This window comes from Microtus ochrogaster, unplaced genomic scaffold, assembly GCF_000317375.1.
Source record: "Microtus ochrogaster isolate Prairie Vole_2 unplaced genomic scaffold, MicOch1.0 UNK76, whole genome shotgun sequence".
Lineage (NCBI taxonomy): Eukaryota > Metazoa > Chordata > Mammalia > Rodentia > Cricetidae > Microtus > Microtus ochrogaster.
The window spans coordinates 976,551-999,651 of NW_004949174.1; the positions used below are offsets into that span (position 1 = coordinate 976,551).

Below are 23,101 nucleotides of genomic sequence, written 5' to 3' on the forward strand. Positions count from 1 at the left end.
GAGTCACTGTGCTCCACTGTCCTCCTCATCCAGGGAGTCACTGTGTGCTCCACTGTCCTCCTCATCCAGGGAGTCACTGTGCTCCACTGTCCTCCCCATCCAGGGAGTCACTGTGTGTCACTGTCCTCCCCATCCGGGGAGTCACTGTGCGTCACTGTCCTCCTCATCCGGGGAGTCACTGTGCGTCACTGTCCTCCTCATCCAGGGAGTCACTGTGCGTCACTGTCCTCCCCATCCAGGGAGTCACTGTGCTCCACTGTCCTCCTCATCCGGGGAGTCACTGTGCTCCACTGTCCTCCCCATCCAGGGAGTCACTGTGCGTCACTGTCCTCCTCATCCGGGGAGTCACTGTGTGCTCCACTGTCCTCCTCATCCGGGGAGTCACTGTGCTCTACTGTCCTCCTCATCCGGGGAGTCACTGTGCGTCACTGTCCTCCCCATCCGGGGAGTCACTGTGCTCCACTGTCCTCCACTGTCCTCCTCATCCAGGGAGTCAAGGTTATAGCTGCTCTCCAGAACAGAAGGGTCGGTAAGCACAGACAAACCCAGGCTGACTCTAAATGTCATGTCTGAAAGGAGGGAGCACAGGATGATCCTGGCACAGTCTCTGCTGTCCAGGGGAGCCATCTGAGCAGCTTACTCAGCCAGTCTACGCTTCAGGGCCCAGTCGAACAGCCCACTCCTGCGCTTGTGCTACTGTCCGAAACCGAGCAGCTGTTCCTGAGGGTTAGACTGCACCAGAGCCATCATCTGATCCTCACAAAAGCCATGAAGGGCTGCTGTCTCTTCATTTTATGGAGCAGGAAGCCGAGGCAGAGAGGCTCCACACATGCCCAGAGGAAATGGAGCAAGGCTGGAGTTCACACAGTCTGACTCCCAGCAACATCCTCAGCCTGCCACACACCATCTGCCTTTGCACTTACACAGAAACTCACATACAGCTGTCAGGACAAGTTCCCTTGTGAAGAGAGCCCATCATCATCTATTTACACTGAGACTTGTGGTGGAATCTGCCAGTACCAAGTGAACTGTAGCTCTCTGGAGAAAAGAGGTTTAATAACAACGGTCTATAACAACATAACCTGTGATGGCTCTGACAGAAGCTTCAACTAAAGTACAAAAAGGTCACCATGTGGTCAGCCCTGAAAACACACACACACAGACAACATTAAATGGACCAAGCATACGTATGTATCTAGGAACACACAACCGCAGCCATATACACCCACCCCCCCACACACACACGAGGGGCTGGAGAGATAAGGGAAGGGGGAAATTATGTAAGTATATTATAATCTCAATAAAATTTATAAAAATGGGTTACAATAAAACAAAAAAGAGGTTGCACAGGAACAGACTGCATGTGTCTTAAGGAGCAGACAGCGGAGCAGAGGCACTTAGCAGACAGGCCAGGTAAAGCCTTTCCCAGAAGTGAGAGTCCTCTTATCTTTCCTTATCTTGAGCCACTGGCTCAAACATTGTGGCAAACAAAGGGGTATTTAACTCTCATAATTTTACATTATTTAAAAATTTCACAATAATAATACAAATCTGAGTTTCTAGCCATTAAAGCAGAGGAGATGAAGAAAGAGCACCCATTCTCATTTTAGGCCAGCTAAAATGAAACACAACACCCAACAGCACAGAGAGACCAGAGGGCTGCTGGACCTGCCCCTTGGAATGATACACCAGGCTGAAATATGTCCTGAAAACCCACTTGCAATAAAGAAGAAAATAAAATAATAAAATAAAACTTAAAGCTATGCTGTCCACGCCCAGGTGACACTATGAACTAGACAGTGACGATTTAACCCTAACACTTGGAAAGCTCCCAAAAGTAACTGCTATTTTATGGATTGTAACTATGTCCATTAAAAAAGATAGAAAACTGCAGCTTAAACTGTTTTAATAAACTTACTACATGACAATATAGTTTATCTACAGAACTTTTTAAAAACCTTCAAATTTCCACATAGGAAATCTGTGACTGAATAGGCTTCATCAAGCTAAATACCATGGTCTCATTACATACTTAAATAGTCAGTCTACCTTGACGCAAGGTTTCAACACAATCTAGAAGACTATGGGACCAAGTCAATGAGTCCCTCAGTGCACAAAAGGACACTGATGGCACAGCGCAGTGGGCCAGAGAGGACAGAGTAAGATGGAGAAACTTGGAAGGCACAACCCTAGTTGGCCCTACAAACCTAAAAACAGAAGAATTCGTCTGCTAGTCGGCAGAAGCCACAAAGTCAGAGATATCTAAAACACCTGCCACCATTGTCATTTATCAAATATAAGGAGTAAAAACTGCTACCATGTTCATTGCAGAGAAAAAAAAACAACTTTTAAACTTTACTTACCATCCACTCTGATATAATAACATCCACCTTTTCTACAGGGAGACTCACTTCTTCAATCTTTCCTTTAATGAGTATAATGGTATCTTCAAGTTTATTTAGTCTGAAAGTTATAATGAATTAAATCAGACTATTAAATATTTTGTTTACAAACCATATAAAAAAATCACCACATTTTAATCAAATAAGGCATTGCACAGCTAGACTATTGTAGCCACTTCAACACTTGTCCAGTCTCAAACTACAAATCTCAGTGAACTTCTGCAGTTAGCATGACCATTCTAAAGTCAGGAAGCAAAATATACTTTTCCATGACTCATGTCCTCTTGCCTGAATTCTCTTTCCTTATCACCTAATATTAGCTTCTCTTGGTTTCCTTTGTAATGGTATACTATATCATACACACTTAAACCTGTCTACATATATACACTATACATTATAGGCTAAGATCTGCAGATGAAAAAGAACATAAGGTATTTTCTGAATTTGGAAAAGCAAGCTTAATATTATGTTTTCTATCCATTATCCTGTAAATTTTATGATTTAATTTTTATTTATAGCTGAATAATAACATTTCATTTCGTACATGTACTACATTTCATTCTCCATTCATCTGCTGTTCCATTTCCTTGCAGCCAGATGACAGAGCAGCAATAAGCACGGATGTGCAAATACCTCTGTGGTAAATGCGTAGGAAAGAGTGGCTGGGTCACACAGTCGTTCTACTTTGGTTTCTGAGGTCCCTCCAAACTGATTTTCTTTTTTTTTTTAATTTTTTTAAAAATTTTTTTATTTATTATGTATACAATATTCTGTCTGTGTGTATGCCTGCAGGCCAGAAGAGGGCACCAGACCCCATTACAGATGGTTGTGAGCCACCATGTGGTTGCTGGGAATTGAACTCAGGACCTTTGGAAGAGCAGGCAATGCTCTTAACCTCTGAGCCATCTCTCCAGCCCCAAACTGATTTTCTTAATGGCTGCACTAATCTGTACAGCAATGAACAAGGGATTCTCTTCCCCCACAACCTCTCCAATACTTGCTGTCAGATTTATAGATGACAGTCTGACTAGGGTGAGGTAGTATCGAAAAGTAGTTTTAATTTGCATTCCTCTGATGCCTGGGGATAGGGACAGTTTTTAAAGTAATCACTAGCCAGTTGTGCTTCTTCTGAGAAGTGTTGGTTTCAGCAGCCCATTTGTTGGCTGGAAGGTTTATGCTTTGGTGTTAGTTTCTGCAGTTCTTTGTAAATTCTGGGCATTAGCCCTGCCTGAAGTATAGCTAGCAAGGCTTGTCTCCCATGCTGGGGCTGTCTGTGTTCAGCTGACAGTTTCCTTTGCTATGCAAACGTTTTTTAATTTCACATAGTCCAGTCTGCTGACATCAGAGACTAGCTCAGGCCACTCAAATTCTATTCAGAAAGTTCTTGCTGACCCATGTACTAGTTTGTTAAACAGACTCTTAAAAGCTGGTTAAATGATTATTTTCCATAATGTTCACACTTTTTGTTGAACAAAGTGATGCTTAAATCCCTTTGACTGTGCAGTAGAAGAGTCAACTGATGGGTGCCCAAAACCTCTCTGATTAACAAGGCAATAACATGAACTAGCAACAATACTTCAGCCTGAAAAGAAACCTGCATTTATGAAGAATACTCTCCTCTATGCAGTCACGGTATCTGTAAGAACAAAGAGCAAGCAACGAGTAAGTGTGGAAACAGAAGCAAGGACAACAAAGGCAAGGTTTCCCAGAACTAGTGAGAGACAGCAGTGAGGGGGCTGGAAGCTAGGGCCTACAACACCTTCCAGCTATTGACAGCTGCCCACTCTCGGGGAACTCGCTAACCTACCCAGCCTAGTGTAACTCAGGGTGAGAGACAAGGCTAGCACCTGGCACAGACTACGCATTTGTGAACACCATAGACACACCTCAAACATGACACAGAACATTAAAGTCATTCCTGTGCAGAGGAACTGAGAACTACTTTTAGAGCAGGCATGGTGGTACGCTTTTGTTATCACAATACTTAAGAGGCTGAGACAGGAGGATTGCCCAACTTCAAGATTGACTTGGGCTACAAAACACCAAACCAACAAAATTAACCAAACAAAATCAAGGCCACCAGAGGAAAAAAGAAAACTTCTTGTAACCTTGCCTAAAGATACTCACATTACTACATACTTGATGACAACCCCTCTTTTCTGCAATTTAAAATGACAGAATTAAAATGACCACCTGAGGAAGCAAGCTGAAAATTAAGTTGCTACCTAATTAAACCACGTTCTCAGTTAGAGACCGTACATTTTAATTACATGGGAGTTTTTCCTGCATCAAAGAGACTTGCCCTAACATCAGGGCATTACTGAACATTAAAGCATTCATTGTAAAGTACAGTTTGCTGAAGCACTTATCATGGGTGACCATGATCAGCAATACATGAAAGGCTATGGTTGTTCAGTCTCAGAACATTATTTACCCTCTCCCGCCATGCGCCTCCCTCTCTGAGACCATCTTGAACTCACTATATAGCTGAGTCTGGCCTTGAACTCCTGTATTGTTTCTTTCGCCGCTTGTGATATTTTTAGTCTGCAGACTGCTGCTAAGGGAATCATATGGAACACATGCTTCCTACCTGGCTTCTTTCAGTAAGTGGGCCTGTGGGTAGGTGTGGGGATAAGAGGGCTTCCCACTTACAAGTTAGGTTCTCTGGAGGCCCCTGCTCACCTACACTTAAATTCAGACTGTAGTATCAAGTCTATCTTTTAAAAAAAAATTATGGAAGAAAAGAAAGAATGGGCAAAGCAATAAATAACTCACCAAGAGGGACAGTTTAGATGGCTTTAAAAAAAAAAAAAAAAAAACAGGAGCAAGGGTATTGCTGTGTGGTGTGGCGCACACCTTTAATCCCAGCACTTGGGAGGCAGAGGCAGGCAGGCAGATCTCTGAGTTCATGGCCAGCCTGGTCTATAGAGCAAATTCCAGGATAGACAAGGCTACACAGAGAAACCCTATCTCGAAAAACAAACAAAAACGGGGGAGGGAGGGGTGTCAAGGGGAATTCCGTGGGCCCATACAACACTTATTAACAAACCCTGCAGATACTTCAAATGAGAACGGTTACGTATGACTGATGCCAAAACAGCCTGGCATAACCACTTTGGAAGCCCGTCAGTCGGCAGGTGCCCCTATCCTGGTGACTCACTCGGTGGGTTTATATCCCAGCCACGTGTGAGAGGGTGCAGGAGAGCGGTCAGGGAAGCCTGTCCGACTGGGAAGGGCAGAGGATAAGGCGGATTCGGAAGAGGAGATGATGCTTACTGTGGGTTTAGCTTCCTCTGTTCTGTGAACTTAGGAATTTCCCTGCTCACTCATGCTTCTCTATGTCTATACCTATGCTGTATTTAATGCAAAAACAAAAGAAAAAATTACTTAGTTTTGAATTTTTCAGAGGAATACTTAGAAAATATTAGAGTTGTTTGCTATTTCCTAAAACACTGCATGCTTCTCAAAGGAGCAGTACGCCACCCACCCAGGCAGACACATCTCTGGATGGCTGTGGAGACCAGGCCTGCTCTGTGACCAGTTGTCTCTTCAGGCCATTTATGATCTTGCAATGCTGCTAGCATCAGCAATCGCAGCTCAGATACAGACATGGAGAGGAGAGAACATGATTCAGGCTACACAGAAGAGACAAAGTCCCCCCACCCCCAGGAACATGGGTTTAGATTGCTCCACACAGTTTTCAGCACCAGCTGACATCCCCCACTCAGGAAAGGCCTACAGACTGAACTTGGAAACCCAAGTGCGGTCTATGACTTACTTTGAGTCTGAAAGCATTCTAAATGAATCTCTTTAACAAAATCTACTGTAAAACTAGTAAAGCTTCAATCTGTGGTAATACTTCCCTGTTGTTTTTTTTTTTTTTTTAAAAAAAGAACCCTTTAAGCAGTTCTCAATTAATCCAATAAACACTGAATTATGAATCTGATTCAGTATGGAAACTGAAACTAGAGCAAAACCCTCTCTGCTTATTTCCTGTCTTCAGAGCAGCAATCTCGCCTGCTTTGTTAGAATATGGAGAGAGGACAGTGAGCAGCATGTGTGCCGCGGGATCTCTGGAGCTGGTACTGGGAGAGGCCCCGGGAGGAGAGAGCTGGCAGTGAACTATATGGAAGAGGCAGAGATCACACCAAGGAAAGGTGAGGCTGATGGAGTCAGATTTTCTTAAAGTCGATGAAGAACCACTCATGTATCTTTAGAGTAAGAGTGTATGATTAAGCTTGCAATCCACTTTTGCCCAGTGATTCAGATATACAGACACGGTTAGCATTTTAAGAAACAAGAAAATACACAAGTAGAAAGCACAGAGCATCAAGTGAGTGACATTTAAAAGTGGTGACAGATGGTCCTAAAATTCAGAGAAAAGTACACAGGTGTGTCACAAAAGTTGAAAGTAAGTGACAGGAGACGAGAATACTCTAATAGGTGCAGCACCATGAGCTTTCAATTCAGCGAGCCAAGACCACAGATTTCTTCATCTTTTGTTGCCCAAACATATTGAAATAACAATTAAAAAGTAATAATAAAAGCACGTTTTATAAGAGGGTATCAGTAAACAAAAGATTCTGGCAATTTGGTGGGGGAGAAAAAAAATCAGATCGGCAAACCCGTACAGGACCCAGCACTCAAGTGCACAGCAAACTGAATAAAGCCATTTTTCATTCTTCACAGCACACACCCCAAAGGGGGATTAGAGATCCATGAGGTGGGTGTGCCAAAGGGGCTGAAACATGGCTATAACTATTGCCCTGACCAGGGCACCTTCTCCACCCCTCACACGCCAGACCTACCCCAGCTCCTTAAGCCACAGGTACATAATCCATTAAGAACAAATACACCTGGTCGATAAACAAAAGGGGAGGAGGATACACATCTCAGAAGTAGGCCCAGGACAAGCTACTGCTTGGGTTCTCCACTCTCCATGCATCCATTGACACACGGCTGTGGAATTACGTAAATCATGATACAGTAACTCAATCTCTCCCACAGAAAAAAAAAGCAATGAAAACAATCATCAAATTCAAGCAGGCGAGGAGGCTCCACGCCCTAGGAGGGCAACTTGGCTGCTGATGTCCTAGATGTTGAAAGTTCATTCATCTACTTACTCACCAGACAGGTGCCCATCAGACTAGAGGAGCTGGCATTTCAGGAAGCCTGTGTCAGTTCTAGTCAAAGTGTTGCTAAATGTCCACCATCATCTTGTTTTGTATGTGGTTAGGGATGAAAAGATGAGAGATTCTAGAAAATGCTTATGTAAACAGGATAGACAGCAGGTCAAAACCGGCTTTGGTTATTGTTTTTATTCTGTGTGTGGTGTTGGGGTCAAGCCCAGGCCTCACATATGCTAGACAGATGCTCGGTGCTGAGCTATACACCTCACCAGGCTTTTCTTATCATGCTTAATACATTAGACAGTGGCCACATGAAAGACTGCGCCTTCCACTTCACACTGGGGCTGAAAGTACCGCAATGTGAACATGAGATTGATCAGCTTTCCCATGAAAACTCTCCAGCTACATCAAAGTCTGAATGATAAGTTAGCTGTCCATGGCTGAGTCAGGGAGAACCAGAGAAATGGCAAAATATATCCAGCAGAGACGTGAGAGTGAACACAGCATGCGACTGTCTGCTGGTGGAATAGCTTTGCCATCCTCATGTAAGTTTATGTTTCTGAAATGATTACTCTCTGCACAGTTAAAAACATAATAGCAGAAAAGCAATTCAGTTCTCTTCCATGCTTCAGTTTTATTTGTCAGCATTAACACCTCTGCAATCCTAAGTACATTTTCTCCTACAGGCAACCTCAGAATAGCTGATTGAACTATTTTTAAACTTTGATACACCAATTTAAATTAAATAACTAAAATTGTTTCACTAAAAGAAATGTTAGCAGTTTATTAATAAGTGTGAGAATCTACAATTTGAGCACTGTATTTAATTTGAACTAAGAATCAAATACATGATTGATGATCCATTTACTGATATGGTGCACGAGATTATGTTAGAATTCTCCCACAAAAACAAATGAACAGAAAAGTAACAGCACAGGGCTGCGATACACAGAACATACTCAGAACCCTGCAGCGGGTACTCGGACCCATGTGTCACGTACGGCTCAAACAGTGGCTTTAGTAGCTGACAGTTTCAAGAAAATGAAAATGTAAGTTTTAGCAAAACATGCCTTTTTCCCTCTCTGTGGCATGAAGGACTAGCAGAACAATGCTCACAACGCAAGTCAAGCCAGCCCACCTAGGCAGTGAGATAAAGACTACACATCGGTATTAGGGTACAACTATTGCCTCTGAACATTCCCACCCAGAAAAAAAACACACAGAAATCCCAGTGTGACAAGGTATTCGTTCAGCAGGCAGGCAGAGGCAGTGGCCTGCCGTAGCACTAAGAACTGGTGGGAAGTTACCTCCTCGGCCTCAGCTCCCACTACACAGATGCAAGAGAAGCATGTGCAGGGGCACCACACTCTAAAACCTACTGCCTGCTCCTTGAGACTTCACTGTCACCGGCACCCTCCATGAGTGACAGGTCACAACAGAGTGCTGAGATGACCACAAAGCAAAAGGGACTAAAAAGAACTGCCCCCATATATCACCGACACCTTCCTTTCCGCTGCGGTGTCAAGGCTGTGTTGCCAGCTGCTGGGGTTTTGGGGCAGTGCTTGGGTAATGAAGGCACAGCTTTCAAAAATGGCTAAGTCCACTGCATGATGTCACAGGGACATGGAATAAAGCAGGGACTAGCTGGGAGAAATGGGTTACACCCTGAAGAACAGATCTTGTCCCCTGGATCTCCCCTGACCCACACTACCAAGGTAGTTTTCCTCCACACCCTTCTGCCAAAGTACAAAGTATTCTGCCTCAACTCCAGGGTAACACAAATCCAGGTGACTCTGAGCCATGACCTCTGAAACAGTGAGCTCATCATGGAACTGAAACCTGAACATGTACATAAAAATTAGGGCTCAGTAGGTAAGAGCACTGGCTGCTCTTCCAGAGGACATGGGTTTAGTTCTCAGCAAATAGTGGCTCACAACTGTCTGTAACTACAGTTCTAGGGCTTCAATGCCCTGTCTGGCTTCTGTAGGCACCAGACATGCACACAGTACACACATATATATACATACAGGCACAACACTCATACACCCAATTTAAATAAATAAATAAATGAATGAATGAATAGATAAATAAATAAATAAATGTTTTAAACATGTCTCTAAGTTTGAACACTATACCTTGAGTACTTAAGTTCGGATACAATGAATGTGAACATGATCATGTCAAACATGTTTCTAAAGCTCTGGGAATGGAAACAAACTGTCCTTTTCCATCATTTCAATAAAATATAAAATTCAATTGAAAGCACAAGTGGTCCAGTTCTGCAGGACTAAGCTGATGTTTAAAGGAGCAGGGTTTTGCACACTGGAACTCCAGACAAAAGTGCCTTCCTATAATCTTATTACCAACAATGAATTTTTGTTAGCTTTTCTAAAATAGTTTTTTGTTGGGATGGTGACTCTCATATTTGTTTGCACACGTGATTGAGATACCCGCTACAGAACCCCTAGGATGACAATGACATACTTAACTGTGCATCATACAAATGAAAATTAAAAACCCTTACAAAACTACAGAAAGGCATACACACAGCCACATTTCAGCTCACTTCTACTCATTCCAGAATTAGTATAAAGGAGGAATATGGTTGATGTCAGAGAGTAAAAACACAAGCTCCGTCTTTAATATAACTGCTGCATCCTAAAGAAAGTATCACTGACGGATTTGTTCTGGAATGTCTTGTGTTAATATCATCCTATGAGAGTTCCTGATTTTCTATTATAATCAGTACTCTGGGTGAAAACAGGACGAGAACAGTTCTCTAACAACTCTCAGGATGACGTGGAGCTAGCACGCCTAGCTCAAGACAACTTAAGATTTTATTGTGCTGGTGGACTTTTACAAAAAAGACAAATATTTTGACTATCTTTTACTAGATATTTACTAAAAATTAAGCAATGTATACATTTTCAAATTCAGAATGAATTGTAAATTGAGCGTTAAATGTACACCTACCTTATGATATCCATAGCCTGATAGAGGATTTCAGACTGGTCAACTGCAATCACTTTCTTTGCCCCAGCTTTGGCAGCAAACATCGAGAGAATCCCAGTTCCACAGCCAACGTCCAGAACGACCTAGGAAATAAAGCAGCAACTACTGAAAAGGCTGATGCTTCCAACGGTACACAATGTGAGAGCACTTTGGGACAGGAATACCTTTTGATAAAAAGTTTAACTTTATTGAGTAAATATGGCATTTTTGCACAGAAACAAATTATTATGAGTTATTTAATAATGGTACAGTTGGTTATGGTCTTCTATAGTTAGGCCAATAATGCTAAATTAAGAGATACTTTGCACAAACTCAGCAATTCCATGGCCAATATAAAGGTGTTTTACCCTGCTATTGCCAGAGTCTAACTGAGGCTCAATTTGGGTAGAAACAAGCCCTTCAAGTTTGAGCAAAGAACTAAAGTAGATCCCATACAATTTAAAAAGTAGCAAAGGGGGCTGGAGGGATGGCTCAGCGGTTAAGAGCATTGCCTGCCCTTCCAAAGGTCCTGAGTTCAATTCCCAGCAACCACATCTGTAATGAGGTCTGGTGCCCTCTTCTGGCCTTCAGGCATACACGCAGAAAGAATATTGTATACATAATAAATAAATAAATAAATAAATAAATAAATAAATAAATAAATAAGTTTAAAAAAAAGTAGCAAAGGCAAAGGGGCACACAGAACACATGGGGAGGTGACCAGAGGGAAGGGGTAGGGACTTGAGTTGGGAGGGGAATCTAATAAACACATTTTGCTTGAGAATATTACAGTGGTATCTAATGTCTTCTATGCTAACCTGAGAAGTATCTGGAGGTAAACTGCTGGGTTTTAAATCTTTCATTGTGGTCTGGGGAAAATGGTTCAGAGGTTAAGAGCACTGGCTGTTCTTCCAGAGGTCCTAAATTCAATTCCCAGCAACCATATGGCAGTTCACAACCATCTATAATGAAATCTGGTGCCCTCTTCTGGATTGCAGGCATTCATGAGGGCAGAATACTTTATACACAATAAATAAATAAATCTTTAAAAAAAAATAAATCTTTCTTTGTGACATCCCCCACTAATGCTATAAATTTGTTCTGAATATGTACCATTCCAGGGCCCATCTATTTTAAGTGCCAGGTACTGATCTCTATGACTTTTCTTTTAATATCATTGCAAACAAAATAACTTGTCAGGTTCCAAATAAAATAAAGCAAAACAGAGAAAAAGCAATAATACACAGTACAGGCGGGCTGGAGAGATGGCTCAGCAGTTAAGAGCATTGCCTGCTCTTCCAAAGGTCCTGAGTTCAATTCCCAGCAACCACATGGTGGCTCACAACCATCTTTAATGGGGTCTGGTGCCCTCTTCTGACCTGCAGGCATACACACAGACAGAATATTGTATACATAATAAATAAATAAATATTAAAAAAAATAATACACAGTACAAGTATACATTGTGACTATATATAGCATGACAGTGTGGCAAAAGCTCCCAAACAAGTTCATTTCTGTATTGGGGACAGAACCCATAGTATTGCCTTAAACATTCATTAAAATACAATTGTAAAATGAGGAATAAAAGGTTGGAATGGGCCTGAGACGCTTGATCACATGCTGCACTGGAAAGGTAAGGCCACCGATCCTCAGTCTGTTGATGGGAGGACAGCTGCTACCAATACCACCCTGGGGAAGACCCAGGAGGAACACAGTCAAGAACTCATCTTCTTTTTGCCAGAGCGGGGATCAAACCCAGACAGGATGAGCTGATCTCCAAAATGTACAAAAAACTAAAAAAATTGGGCACCAAAAAATCACATAATCCAATAAAAAAAAATGGAGTACAGACCTAAACCGAGAACTCTCAACAGAGGAATTTAAAATGGCTGAAAGACACTTAAGGAAATGTTCAACATCCTTAGTCACCAGAGAAATGCAAACCAAAACAACTCTGAGATTCCATTTTACACCTGTAAGAATGGCCAAGATCAAAAACACTGATGACAACTTATGCTGGAGAGGGTGTGGGGTAAAGGGAATACTTCTGCATTGCTGGTGAGAATGCAAGCTGCTACAACCCCTTTGGATGTCAGTGTAGCGATTACTCAGAAAATTAGGAAAACAACCTTCCTCAAGACCCAGTAATACCACTTTGGGTATATATCCAAAGGATGCTCAATTGTGCCACAAGGACATGTGCTCAACTATGTTCATAGCAGCTTTGTTTGTCATAGCCAGAAACTGAAAACAACCTAAATGCCCCTCGATCGAAGAATGGATAGGAAAAATGTGGTACATTTACATATGGAGTACTACACAGCATAAAAAAATAACAACAACTTGAATTTTGCAGGAAAATGGACGGAGCTAGAAAACATTATTTCGAGTGAGGCAACCCAGTCACAGAAAGACAATTATCACATGTACTCACTCATAGGTGATTTTTAAACATAAAGCAAAGAAAGCCAGCCTACAAACCACAATCCCAGAGAACTTAGACAACAATGCGGACACTAAGAGAGACTTACATAGATCTAATCTACATGGGAAGTAGAAAGTAGAAAAGGATAAGATCTCCTAAATAAATTGGGAGCATGGGGACCTTGGGGGAGGATTGAAGGGGGAGGGCAGAGGCAGGGAGGAAAGCAGAGAGAAATGTAGAGCTCAATAAATATCAATAAAATAAAAGAAGGATGTGCAGAAAGATTTAGGATATACATAGCATAGTTCAATTAAGACCTTGTTTTCAGGCTGGAGAGAGAGTTCAGCGGTCAAGAGTGCTTGCTAGGCAATCATGAGGACTAGAGTTCAGACCCCAGCACCCATGCAACAAGCCTAGTGTTGCAGGCATGCCTGCAACCACACCTCTGAATGGGGCAGAGACAGGAGGGTTTCTGGGGGCTTGCTAGCTTCCATCTAGCCAATTGTCCCCTGAGCCCAGGTTCAGGAAAGACTCTGACTCAGGGGAATGGGGTGGGAACACAACACAGGAAGACGCTTGATGCCCTCTTCTGGCCTTGGAGCCTGTGCCAAGAGGTACATACCACACAGACATAGTCTGTCTGTCTGTCTGTCTGTCTGTCTGTCTGTCTGTCTGTCTGTCTGTCTCTCTCTCTCTCTCTCTCTCACACACACACACACACACACACACACAATCCTCAATCCTCATTTATCAAATGAGCAAAGTAAATTCCAAAGAGAGGAAGAAATAGGTTCAGAGCCCACAGCTGGTGAACCGTGTGCCTGGCTTCTGACCCAGGTCATCTGCTTCCAGAGCCTGATCATACTCTCCACTGACCTTCAGTAGCTAATTACATCTAGTTGATAGCTGACTCATCAGACAGGCAAAACCTGACAAACTCCGCCAAAGTGGTGAGAATAACAAAATAATTGGTGCTATTTTATAAAATGATAATGGAAATGGAATTCCTTTTCTGTAAAATAAGTAAATAATAAAGTGAATGAGCAGACTTTAACTGTAGATAGAAGCCCACAACATAAAGAAGGCACCTGACTGGGGATTTCCTCAACGGACTCCAAACAAATTAATTATGAGCTAGTGAGAGGATGATTAAATGTCACCCAAAGTTAAATTAATTGAGCTACCATATGGCCTCCGCAGGAATTTTGAGAATTGAAACAATATTAAGGAAGGAAAGAGGGCAGTGAGGGAAGAGGAAGGAAGACCATTTTTAATTACGGCCCCATTGAAAAAACAGCAATGGTGCACTATGTGTTTGTGAAGATAAACGACACAGGTGTGGAGGGCAGAGCACAGCTTCAGGTGTGATCCTTGCCTTCTGCTAGTCTGGAACAACATCTCTTTGTGATCTACTCAGTGTGCCCCAGGCAAGCTGCCCAGAGCTTCTGGGAGTCTCCTGGGGCTGCCCCCCTTTTGCCTGAGGGGCTCTTGGGTTATGGACCAGTGATGTGGGATATGCTTCTGTATATGTTTTGCTTTTATTGGTTGATGGATAAAGCTGTTTCAGCCAATGGCTTAGCAGAATAAAGCCAGGCTGAAAGAAATAAAAGGAGAGTAGGTGGACTCAGGGAGATGCCATGTAGCTGCCAAAGGAGATAGACACAGGACAGAACCTTACCAGTAGGCCACAGCCTCGTGGCTACACCAAATAATAGAAACTGGTTAATTTAAGATGTAAGAGTTAGTTAATAAGAAGCCTGAGTTAACAGGCCAAACAGTATTGTAATTAATATAGCTTCTGTGTTATTATTTGGGTCTGGGCAGCCGGGAAATGAACGAGCAGCCTCCATTTACAGACCGGCTCCTGCATCTAGCTTCGTGTGAGTTATAGAGATGCAAACTCACTGGTCCTCATGCTTGCACGTGTAACCACTAAGTCATCCCCATCCCATAACAGTACTTTGAAAAGCAAACCTCTACTATGCACTGTACAGTATGATATAGAAGCTGGTGTTATAACATGAAGTCTACTCAATATATAAAAGTAATAAAAGGCAGGAAAAAAATACAATGTCATAGACTTTTAAAACAAAGACATAAATAGCTATATGACCATGCCACATACAAATGTGTGTGAATATCCACACTGTAACTAACAAGTCCCACACTAACTACCACCTCTCCTGCACTGACACACTGCTTCTCAGTTGAAGAGCAAGGCTCACAAGCACTACTTTAGAACACAAAGTCTGGAGTTTTTTCCAGTTCCGTGTTTTGAAGACATCAATAAACCTCCCTGTTTGAAGTAAAGTTGATAAGTAACAGGCAAAGCAGACAAATGGCACCTAGATTCAGTGTTTCACAATGACTTATGCATTAGCAAATGCACTTAAATACATGGTACTGCATCTCCTACAGACACAGTGCAAGAGGAGATAAAAGCTGTAGACTATTTAAAACTCTGAACCACAAAAAAGTATGTTTATAATGTGCTTTAACAAAAATATTTTACATTGAAGTGACCTTTGAGAAACCACAAATGCTGAGCAAAATTCATCGCACTGATAAAGTTAACGGCTAACACCTCAGGCAAAGCAGCAAGGAGGTGCTCACACAAACCTGCCATTTCCTTACCTGGACAGGCTCTCAATGAGAGCAGTGGAATGCCACAAACTGACTCCACATAGTTTGACACAGTTCACTGCTAAGTCAAACTTATGTTTTTTTGAGCAAACCATGTGTTGTTTGCTTGTTTGACTGTCTTGTGTGTGTGTGTGCATATGTGCATGTATGTCCAGACGTTCATTTACATGTATGTTTGCTAGCACATAGAGGCCAGAGATTGACTTGGGGTACCTTACTCTACCACTCACCACCACTGGAGCCCAGATTCTCGGATGACTCGGCCTGTTAGCTAGGCAGCTTGCTGCAGGGAACCCACAGTGCCCCCAGTGCACCTGACCACAGATGGGCTGCCACAGCCCTCGGTAATGACATGGATGCTGGGAATGTGCACTCCAGTCCTCCTGTTTTTGTGGCAAGTGCTTTATCACTGATCCATCTCCCCAGTTACCCCCACCCCGACACACAGAGATACACAGCACACAGATACAAGGCACTGCCACAAAGAAACTAGAAGCAAAAGTCGCTGCGTACAGGTTCATGAACTTAGTAAGCACTCTTCCTAGCCACATATAACATTTCAAAAGACTAAGTCCTCTGGTAACTAGTATTTGAACCCTTTTACTCCAGAGTGCACTGAGAGAAAAATTTCTAAATACCATTTCAGTTCCTACACATTCATATCACAAAGAGATGAGAAGATGAGCTGGGCGGTGGTGGTGCATGCCTTTAACCCCAGCTCTTGGGTGGCAGAAGCAGGTAGATCTCTGTGAGTTCAAAGCCAGACTAGTCTACAAGAGCTAGTTCCAGAACAGGATCCAATGCTACAGAGAAACCCTGTCTCGAAAAACCAAAACCAAAAAAGAAAATAAATAAATAAATAAATAAATAAATAAATAAATAAATAAAAAGATGCCTCAAAGACACGAGGGTGCTCTGACAATAGCAACTGTCAATGAGGAAGGATTCGAAAGTTCAGTCTGTAGGTGAGGCACACACCAACAACCATGTGACCAGATCCTACAGCTGGCTCCTGTCTGGCTAGACAAGGACCTTTTTTCATTTCTACACAGTTTACTAGGTTAAGAATAAAGTAAAAATAAATAACAAACTGCAATTAACCAAATTAGAACTCTAAAGTGACATTTTCATGGGGCCATCACATAAACAGGTACCTGCACACACACAGTATACATACAGACAAGTAGGTATATACATGCACGCATAAAAAATTAAACTTAAAACAGAAAGCCATTCCAGATATGCCCCAGTGTGAAAACAGAAGTGGCCCTAATGAGGAAGGTCTCCATTTTCTGTTCCTCCATGGCAGAAAGCCCAGGAACTAACCTACAGGAGCTTGAAGATGGAGAACTAGAAACACCTGCATGCTCTCAATGTAGAGGCTTGAAGGAAGAACAATGGAGGGAAACTCCAGGAAAGGGACCCGATGGCAGGATGGTAACTCCTGACTAGATTAGCGGTAACGTCTAATAAAGACAAACAGAAACAGGATGCTTTGGGACAGAGTGGAAAGAAAATGTAAGAACTTGTGAGGATTACTATACACATACAGAGACACATGTACATATGTACACATACAGACGTACATCACATACAGACATACATACACACATGTACATACAGACACACACACAAAGAAACACTCACATGTGCACAAACTCGTGTGCACACATGTATAAAAAGAGAGACAGATACACAAAGAAATACACAGAGCATGTGATCATCTTTTAAATAAACAACATGGCTGTCAAGATGGATCAGCAGGTAAAGGTACCTGCGACCAAGCTTGAATCTGATGCCTGAGAACCACAAAGTGGAAGAAGAGAATGGACTTGTCAAGTTGTTTCTGCTCCATGCATGCGCGCGTGCGCGCGCACACACACCCACACACGACTAGTGAGATAGATAGCTCAGTAGATAAAGGCACTTGCTGCCAAGCCTGACATGGCTGAGAGACAGAACTACCCTCTGACCACCACATGCATTCTGCGGTACGCATATACCCACCCCACCATACACAATACATAATATAAAAAAAAGAGAGAGAAAAAGATTAAGCAAAATGCAATAAAGTTTTTAAGAAAGTTAGACAATATTAAAGCTGATTACAAGATGCCCCATAAAGCAATAGATTCACAAAGGACTAAACCCTACAGAAAAAAATCTAGCTTGCATAAATTTCACTCTAGTCAACATTATGAATTTTTAACTATACAGCACAGTGGAATAATAATTAAGAGTGTACTTCACCATGGGGTATAACTGATATATTCCAAGCACAAATAAATCACCATAAATCAAATATTATAGTCTAGACTAACCAGATAGGCGAAGTTTACTAGGCTCTATTTCTGTAATGAATGACGTCCAGCTTTACAAAAGAGCCCCGAATAGCAGCCCCATCAGCACCTTGGACAGCAGACTGCAGCACAGCATCAAAGGCTCCTGGGAAGCAAAGCCTGAGTCAAACATCCAGGAGGGCCAGTTTAAAGACCATAACTCACCTTATCTTTGAAGATATGTGGATTTTGGTATATGAAATCTCTGTAGCTTTCTGTGCGGACTTTGTCCTAGAATAGAAAGCAAAGCACTGTGTTTACAGAGACAATCTAAACAAATTAATTCTTCTATGAACTTATGGCTACTGAATTACACTGCTAGCTTCAACAGTTAGGTTCTGCCTGGGAAACTGAGCTATTTAATTTTTTTTTTCTAAAAGAAAACAATAAAGAACAAAATTTCAACAACACATACATTTTTTATATAAAAGTAACAGTGAAAGTCATATCTAGCCATTAGTTTGAAATGTGCATGTCTTTCTCTTTCCACACAGTCACTGTCAGGCTCAGGAGATGATAAACACTAGGAGGACCTTTTCAGCTGAGCCCGGCTCCCTGCACTGAAGCTAGGGACAAGGATCAGAAAAACAGAACATGAAAAGGTGAGGTGCACAGGGATCACGAATCCACACTGCTGAAGTTCTTATAAGAAAGCCACATCAGCATCTGATTTATAGCACTATTTGTTTCTAGAAATGTCTGCAGTAGGAAATAATGCTTCAAAGCCCGTAGGCCTAGAAGGAAATCGTGTGAGCCCTACAGTGCACACTACCAGACTCCACGCTCAGGAGTTTCTCGTAAGCTGTGACCATGCAGGCCTATAGCATTTTCACACTGTTGCACCCCTAAGTCAGACACACAGCCTGCAGGTGACAGGGGAGAGCTCAGCATCCAGCGAGGAAAACTGAGTGCAGTAAAAACAGGTGTCACCAAGTGAGAGATTCTAGCTTTGGGTTTCACATAAAAATAAAGACTGTCTGCTGGTGGTGGCACACACCTTTAATCCCAGCACTCAGGAGGTAGACTTAGCAGGATCTCTGTGAGTTCAAGGCCAGCCTGGTCTACAGAGGGAGTTCCAGGACAGGTTCCAAAGCTACAGAGAAACCCTGTCTCAAAAAACCAAAAAGAAATTCTCAAGAATTAAAGAAAAAAAAAAGACTAACAAATAAAAATCACATGCCCCTTTCAAAGGACACCATTTTGTACATTTTCTGCTGAAACAACAGACTTCAGAGTGCGTCAGTCACAGATGCAGCAGCTCAGAAGGCTCGGACCCATCACCCCGTCTTTCCATGCTCCAACTACAGTCCTAACTGCAGGCACTGCTTCCTGGCTGAGCTCTGCTCCCTGTGGCTACAGCCATTGTCTGTGTTGTTCGGAAGCTCATCACATGGAGCCTCGGCTGAATAATTGACCTTTGCTAGAAAAACCCACAATCATGGATAGGAAAGCTACTAAAGAACTCGCCTTAAACACTGTTTCCAAGCCAGGATGGCGGTGAAGCCCCTGACCCTGCAGCATGTGGCAGTGGGTGTTGAAAGGTCAAGTCATCTTGGCTAAACAGAGAGTCTAGGCCAGTCTAGGCTACATGAGACCCTGCCTCACACAAACAAAACAACAACAAATAAAATCTTCAAAATGAAAGTTCGGAAGATTTACTCTAACGAAGACTAACGTGAGTACAGAGTAAAACCTGGAGTGCATTTTTCACACCAACCAGAAGAAAGGAACAAACCAGAGCTCGGATCCACAGGAGCCCCGTGTGCAGGTGAGAGGCATTCAGCAACATCCCTCCAGACAATCCACTGCAGACGAGCCTCAAGCCTCGTGCTACAATTTTATATCCGCCCATCACACCTCAAGGTGCAGTGGCAGCGGAAGGGGACACAAAGCCCAGGCCAGCTGCAGGTACCCATACTTCATGCTATGAACAGCACGGTGACCAACACACCCACATATCCAGACAGCAACTGCCGTAGCAAACGCAGGCAGACTGGGATGCAGCTCAGGATCTGTCTTATAGCCAACAAGGAGCAAGGGCTATCTAAAGTTTATTTAAACTATACCCTGTCTACTGAGTCTTTAAATTTTAAACAATTTCATTAATCCAAACCCTAGAAGTAAGATTACAATTAAGATAAAATGTCTGCACCCAAACAAGAAAACCCGCCCATCAGTCTATAAATGCTTTACACTAAGTGCTTCCCAATGTGAAATTACTTGTCAGAATTAGGTAGGTTTTCTGTCAGAAGATCCACCTAACAGTTTATTTGTGCTGAAAGCTGTTCTGGTGAGAAACAGGAAATACAGCCTGCTCCAAGGCATGCCTACTTCTTAACTTAGCCAATATCAAACCCACCAACATCTCCAAGAGCAATCCTATAGCACAGGAAGGGAAACTAAGTCAGAAACAGTGCCTAAGTGATCCTCTAAAGGTAAAGAACCTCTCAGCTGGAGTCTCTGTTTGCAGTGGTCACGAGTCAGTCTCTAGTTGCTGGCACAGGCACAGGAGCCCTAGGCAGAGCTAGCTCTGCTCGCCTGTAAGCAAAGCAGCCATCTCTCCTCACTGCAGTGGAAAGGCTTCCATCCACGGCAACTCCAGTGACCAGGACCTGTCTGCAAAGGCCGCCCAGGTTCCACAGCAGATACAGGGGGCATGCAGCACTAAGTTGACAGGGATCTAAAACAACCAACCAGGCTTAGATGATACTTTATCATCACAGAAACTATTCTACCACGAATATGAAGATGCATGGTGTTGTGGGATATCTGATCACACTGTGAAACTCTGAGACTGTGTTAATAAAATTAACTTTGGATGGGGGCGGAGCCACAGACTAGGTGACACACAGAAGACATACAGGAAGGAATAGAGAAAAATTTAGAGATTAGCAGCCTTTTTTGATCAGGGACGTGTGGAGAGAGATGCGCTTGCTGAGTCTGTGGTTAAAAAAGGCAGGTTGACTGGTCGCTCCTCCTCTACTTCTCTGATCTATTAGGTTTTACTCTTATTCCTGTAATCTACAATAGTTGGTAAATGTGCTGTAAGTAGGTAAAGTTAGAAACTAGTTCTCTCTTATATGGGCATCACTACTGTGACTATTAAACCTGAACAGATTCAAATATCAGGGCTGACCACACTGGGAAACATCTCTACATTTTCAGTGATTCATGATACTGTGAGAACTATTGAAATTAACCTTAAGATAACTGTTTGCCCAAACCAAGTCAACATTTCTATTTTAAAAACTCAAACTGTTTCTTTTCCAGGTTAAAAAACAAACATGTCATTTAATTCCTACTTAACATGGTAGATGTTCCTAGAAAGACCAGACCACAAAACAGTTGTTTTTTTTTTTTTTCAATTTCAAGTAAAAACGTGTCGTCACAAAGAAAAGATGAACGCCGTCTTAAATAGGATTCACAGGGACTTGACCCCTTTGTAATCTTTTCATCTGAGGAACAGTTATCTAAGCACCAGAGGTACACACACACACTCGCTCACTCGCTCTTAAGTATTAAGGCCTATCTTGCAGGGTTCTCCCTTGGCGGATTTGAAGCACATGAACTCTGTCCAACCTTCAGCATTTCTTCATGTATCCCATAATGCCCGTAGGAGCTGAAGTAGACACCATCCTCATCCTCCTGTAGGTCTGCAATGGCAGTCGTGGAGGAGCAGGTTCTGACATCTACGTTCATCACAAAGTCCTGAGCAAATTGTCTGTAATCAATTTGAAATACACCCTTGAGACAGGTTTACTGGACCATGAGAAAGGAAAGGCTGGAGGGTGAGGAAGGGGAGGGGGACTGGGACAGTGTGCCCAGAATCTTAAATCCTGCTCTAGCTAAAGCCGCGACAGCGCCCCCTGCTGGATCTGAAGCAATATCTGGGTACACAGCTTTATTCAAATGTATTTTTCCTACTGTTCTAAAAACCCTTTTTAATATTTAAATCAATAAAGCCTGTTTCAACTTTGAATGCTCTTAAAATGGGTTAAATGAGCAGAAAGCAGACCCAAGTCAGCTGATCCTACTGACTCCAGTTCCCACACTCAGCTGGTGACACACTAGTGATCTACAAGGTAGACAAGAGGGAGGAGGACAGAAGAACAAAGCTGAGCTGGTGATGGGGGACTAAGTTCCCAGCATAAAAGTCAGAAACAAGGACGAGGAACTTGATGGACTCTGTTCTCCCTGGCACCAGACATTCTGGCCAGCCGTCACATAGGAACTCGGGTACTAGCAACCAGCTTACAGATCCAGAAGGTGGCATGCTATGGGTCCACATGTGAAGGCCTGTGCCACCTCTAGACTACCAAGCGCCCCTAGGAGATACAGGACTCCTGGAGAATGAGAACTCGGTGGGGGGAAACTACCCTTTCTCTCTGGTTCTTTGGCTAAGTTCTACACTACTGTCACATTTTGCTTTTTAAAAACAACAATTCAACACTTTCCCCCAATACCTAAAATAATAATTCTTTTGTTTCTGAAAAATTAGGATAGGACAATTAAAGAGGTGAAACCAACTAGAAATAAGAAACTTGAAAAGCAGGAAATATTAAAAACAAATATTCAAGAGGAAATTAGAAGAGCCACATGCAAAGTAACTATGGAGTATTTACAAGTAGATAAAAATGCAGTTCTACAGTAATCTATATTCACACGCTATGAAACTCCTAAAGTAATCATATCCACTGAGTGTCTAGTATTCCAAGTGTTCTACCCAGAACTACACTACATCTAAGGCAGTGTTTGGTTGGACAGGCAGTTACTTCATCTTCTGCAGATCCTCGCGTGCTCGAGCCAAGGCAGCCTCAGCAGACAGCGCCCGCGCCTCCATGTGCTTCAATTTTTCAACAATGGACGTATTTTCACTGAGTCCATTGGGGTATGAGAAGGGAGTAGACACCGGCTCATAAAGATCTTCTACATCTAAAAGGTACAGACATCATTATCAGATTACCTCACAACAGCACATTGGGGACAAACAGCTTAAGTGCCAACCATGGGCAAGTGAGAAAAACTATTCAAAGCACATTTCACAATACTTGACATCCAAGCTCTCTGATTTGATCCCATGGAGTATGAGAGCCTGCTTTTCATTAGCCAGCTAAACTGAGCATGTGCATGCACAGACACACGGAACCAAACACAGGGGGAACCTTCGGG

The 23,101-nt window shown here is 42.6% G+C and overlaps 1 protein-coding gene across 2 annotated transcripts in view; it reads right to left on the minus strand.

The window, feature by feature from the left end:
* The window catches only part of Prmt3 (protein arginine methyltransferase 3), a 72,884-nt gene that overhangs the window by 42,954 nt on the left and 6,829 nt on the right, over positions 1 to 23,101 (minus strand). For both annotated transcript variants that reach the window (XM_005370346.3, XM_026777614.1), the window contains 5 exons: positions 22,705 to 22,864; positions 21,512 to 21,653; positions 18,098 to 18,163; positions 10,505 to 10,626; positions 2,364 to 2,463 (listed from right to left, as the gene is read on the minus strand). In XM_005370346.3, the coding sequence (XP_005370403.1) occupies positions 2,364 to 2,463; positions 10,505 to 10,626; positions 18,098 to 18,163; positions 21,512 to 21,653; positions 22,705 to 22,864 (590 nt within the window). The remainder of the gene's footprint in view (positions 1 to 2,363; positions 2,464 to 10,504; positions 10,627 to 18,097; positions 18,164 to 21,511; positions 21,654 to 22,704; positions 22,865 to 23,101) is intronic.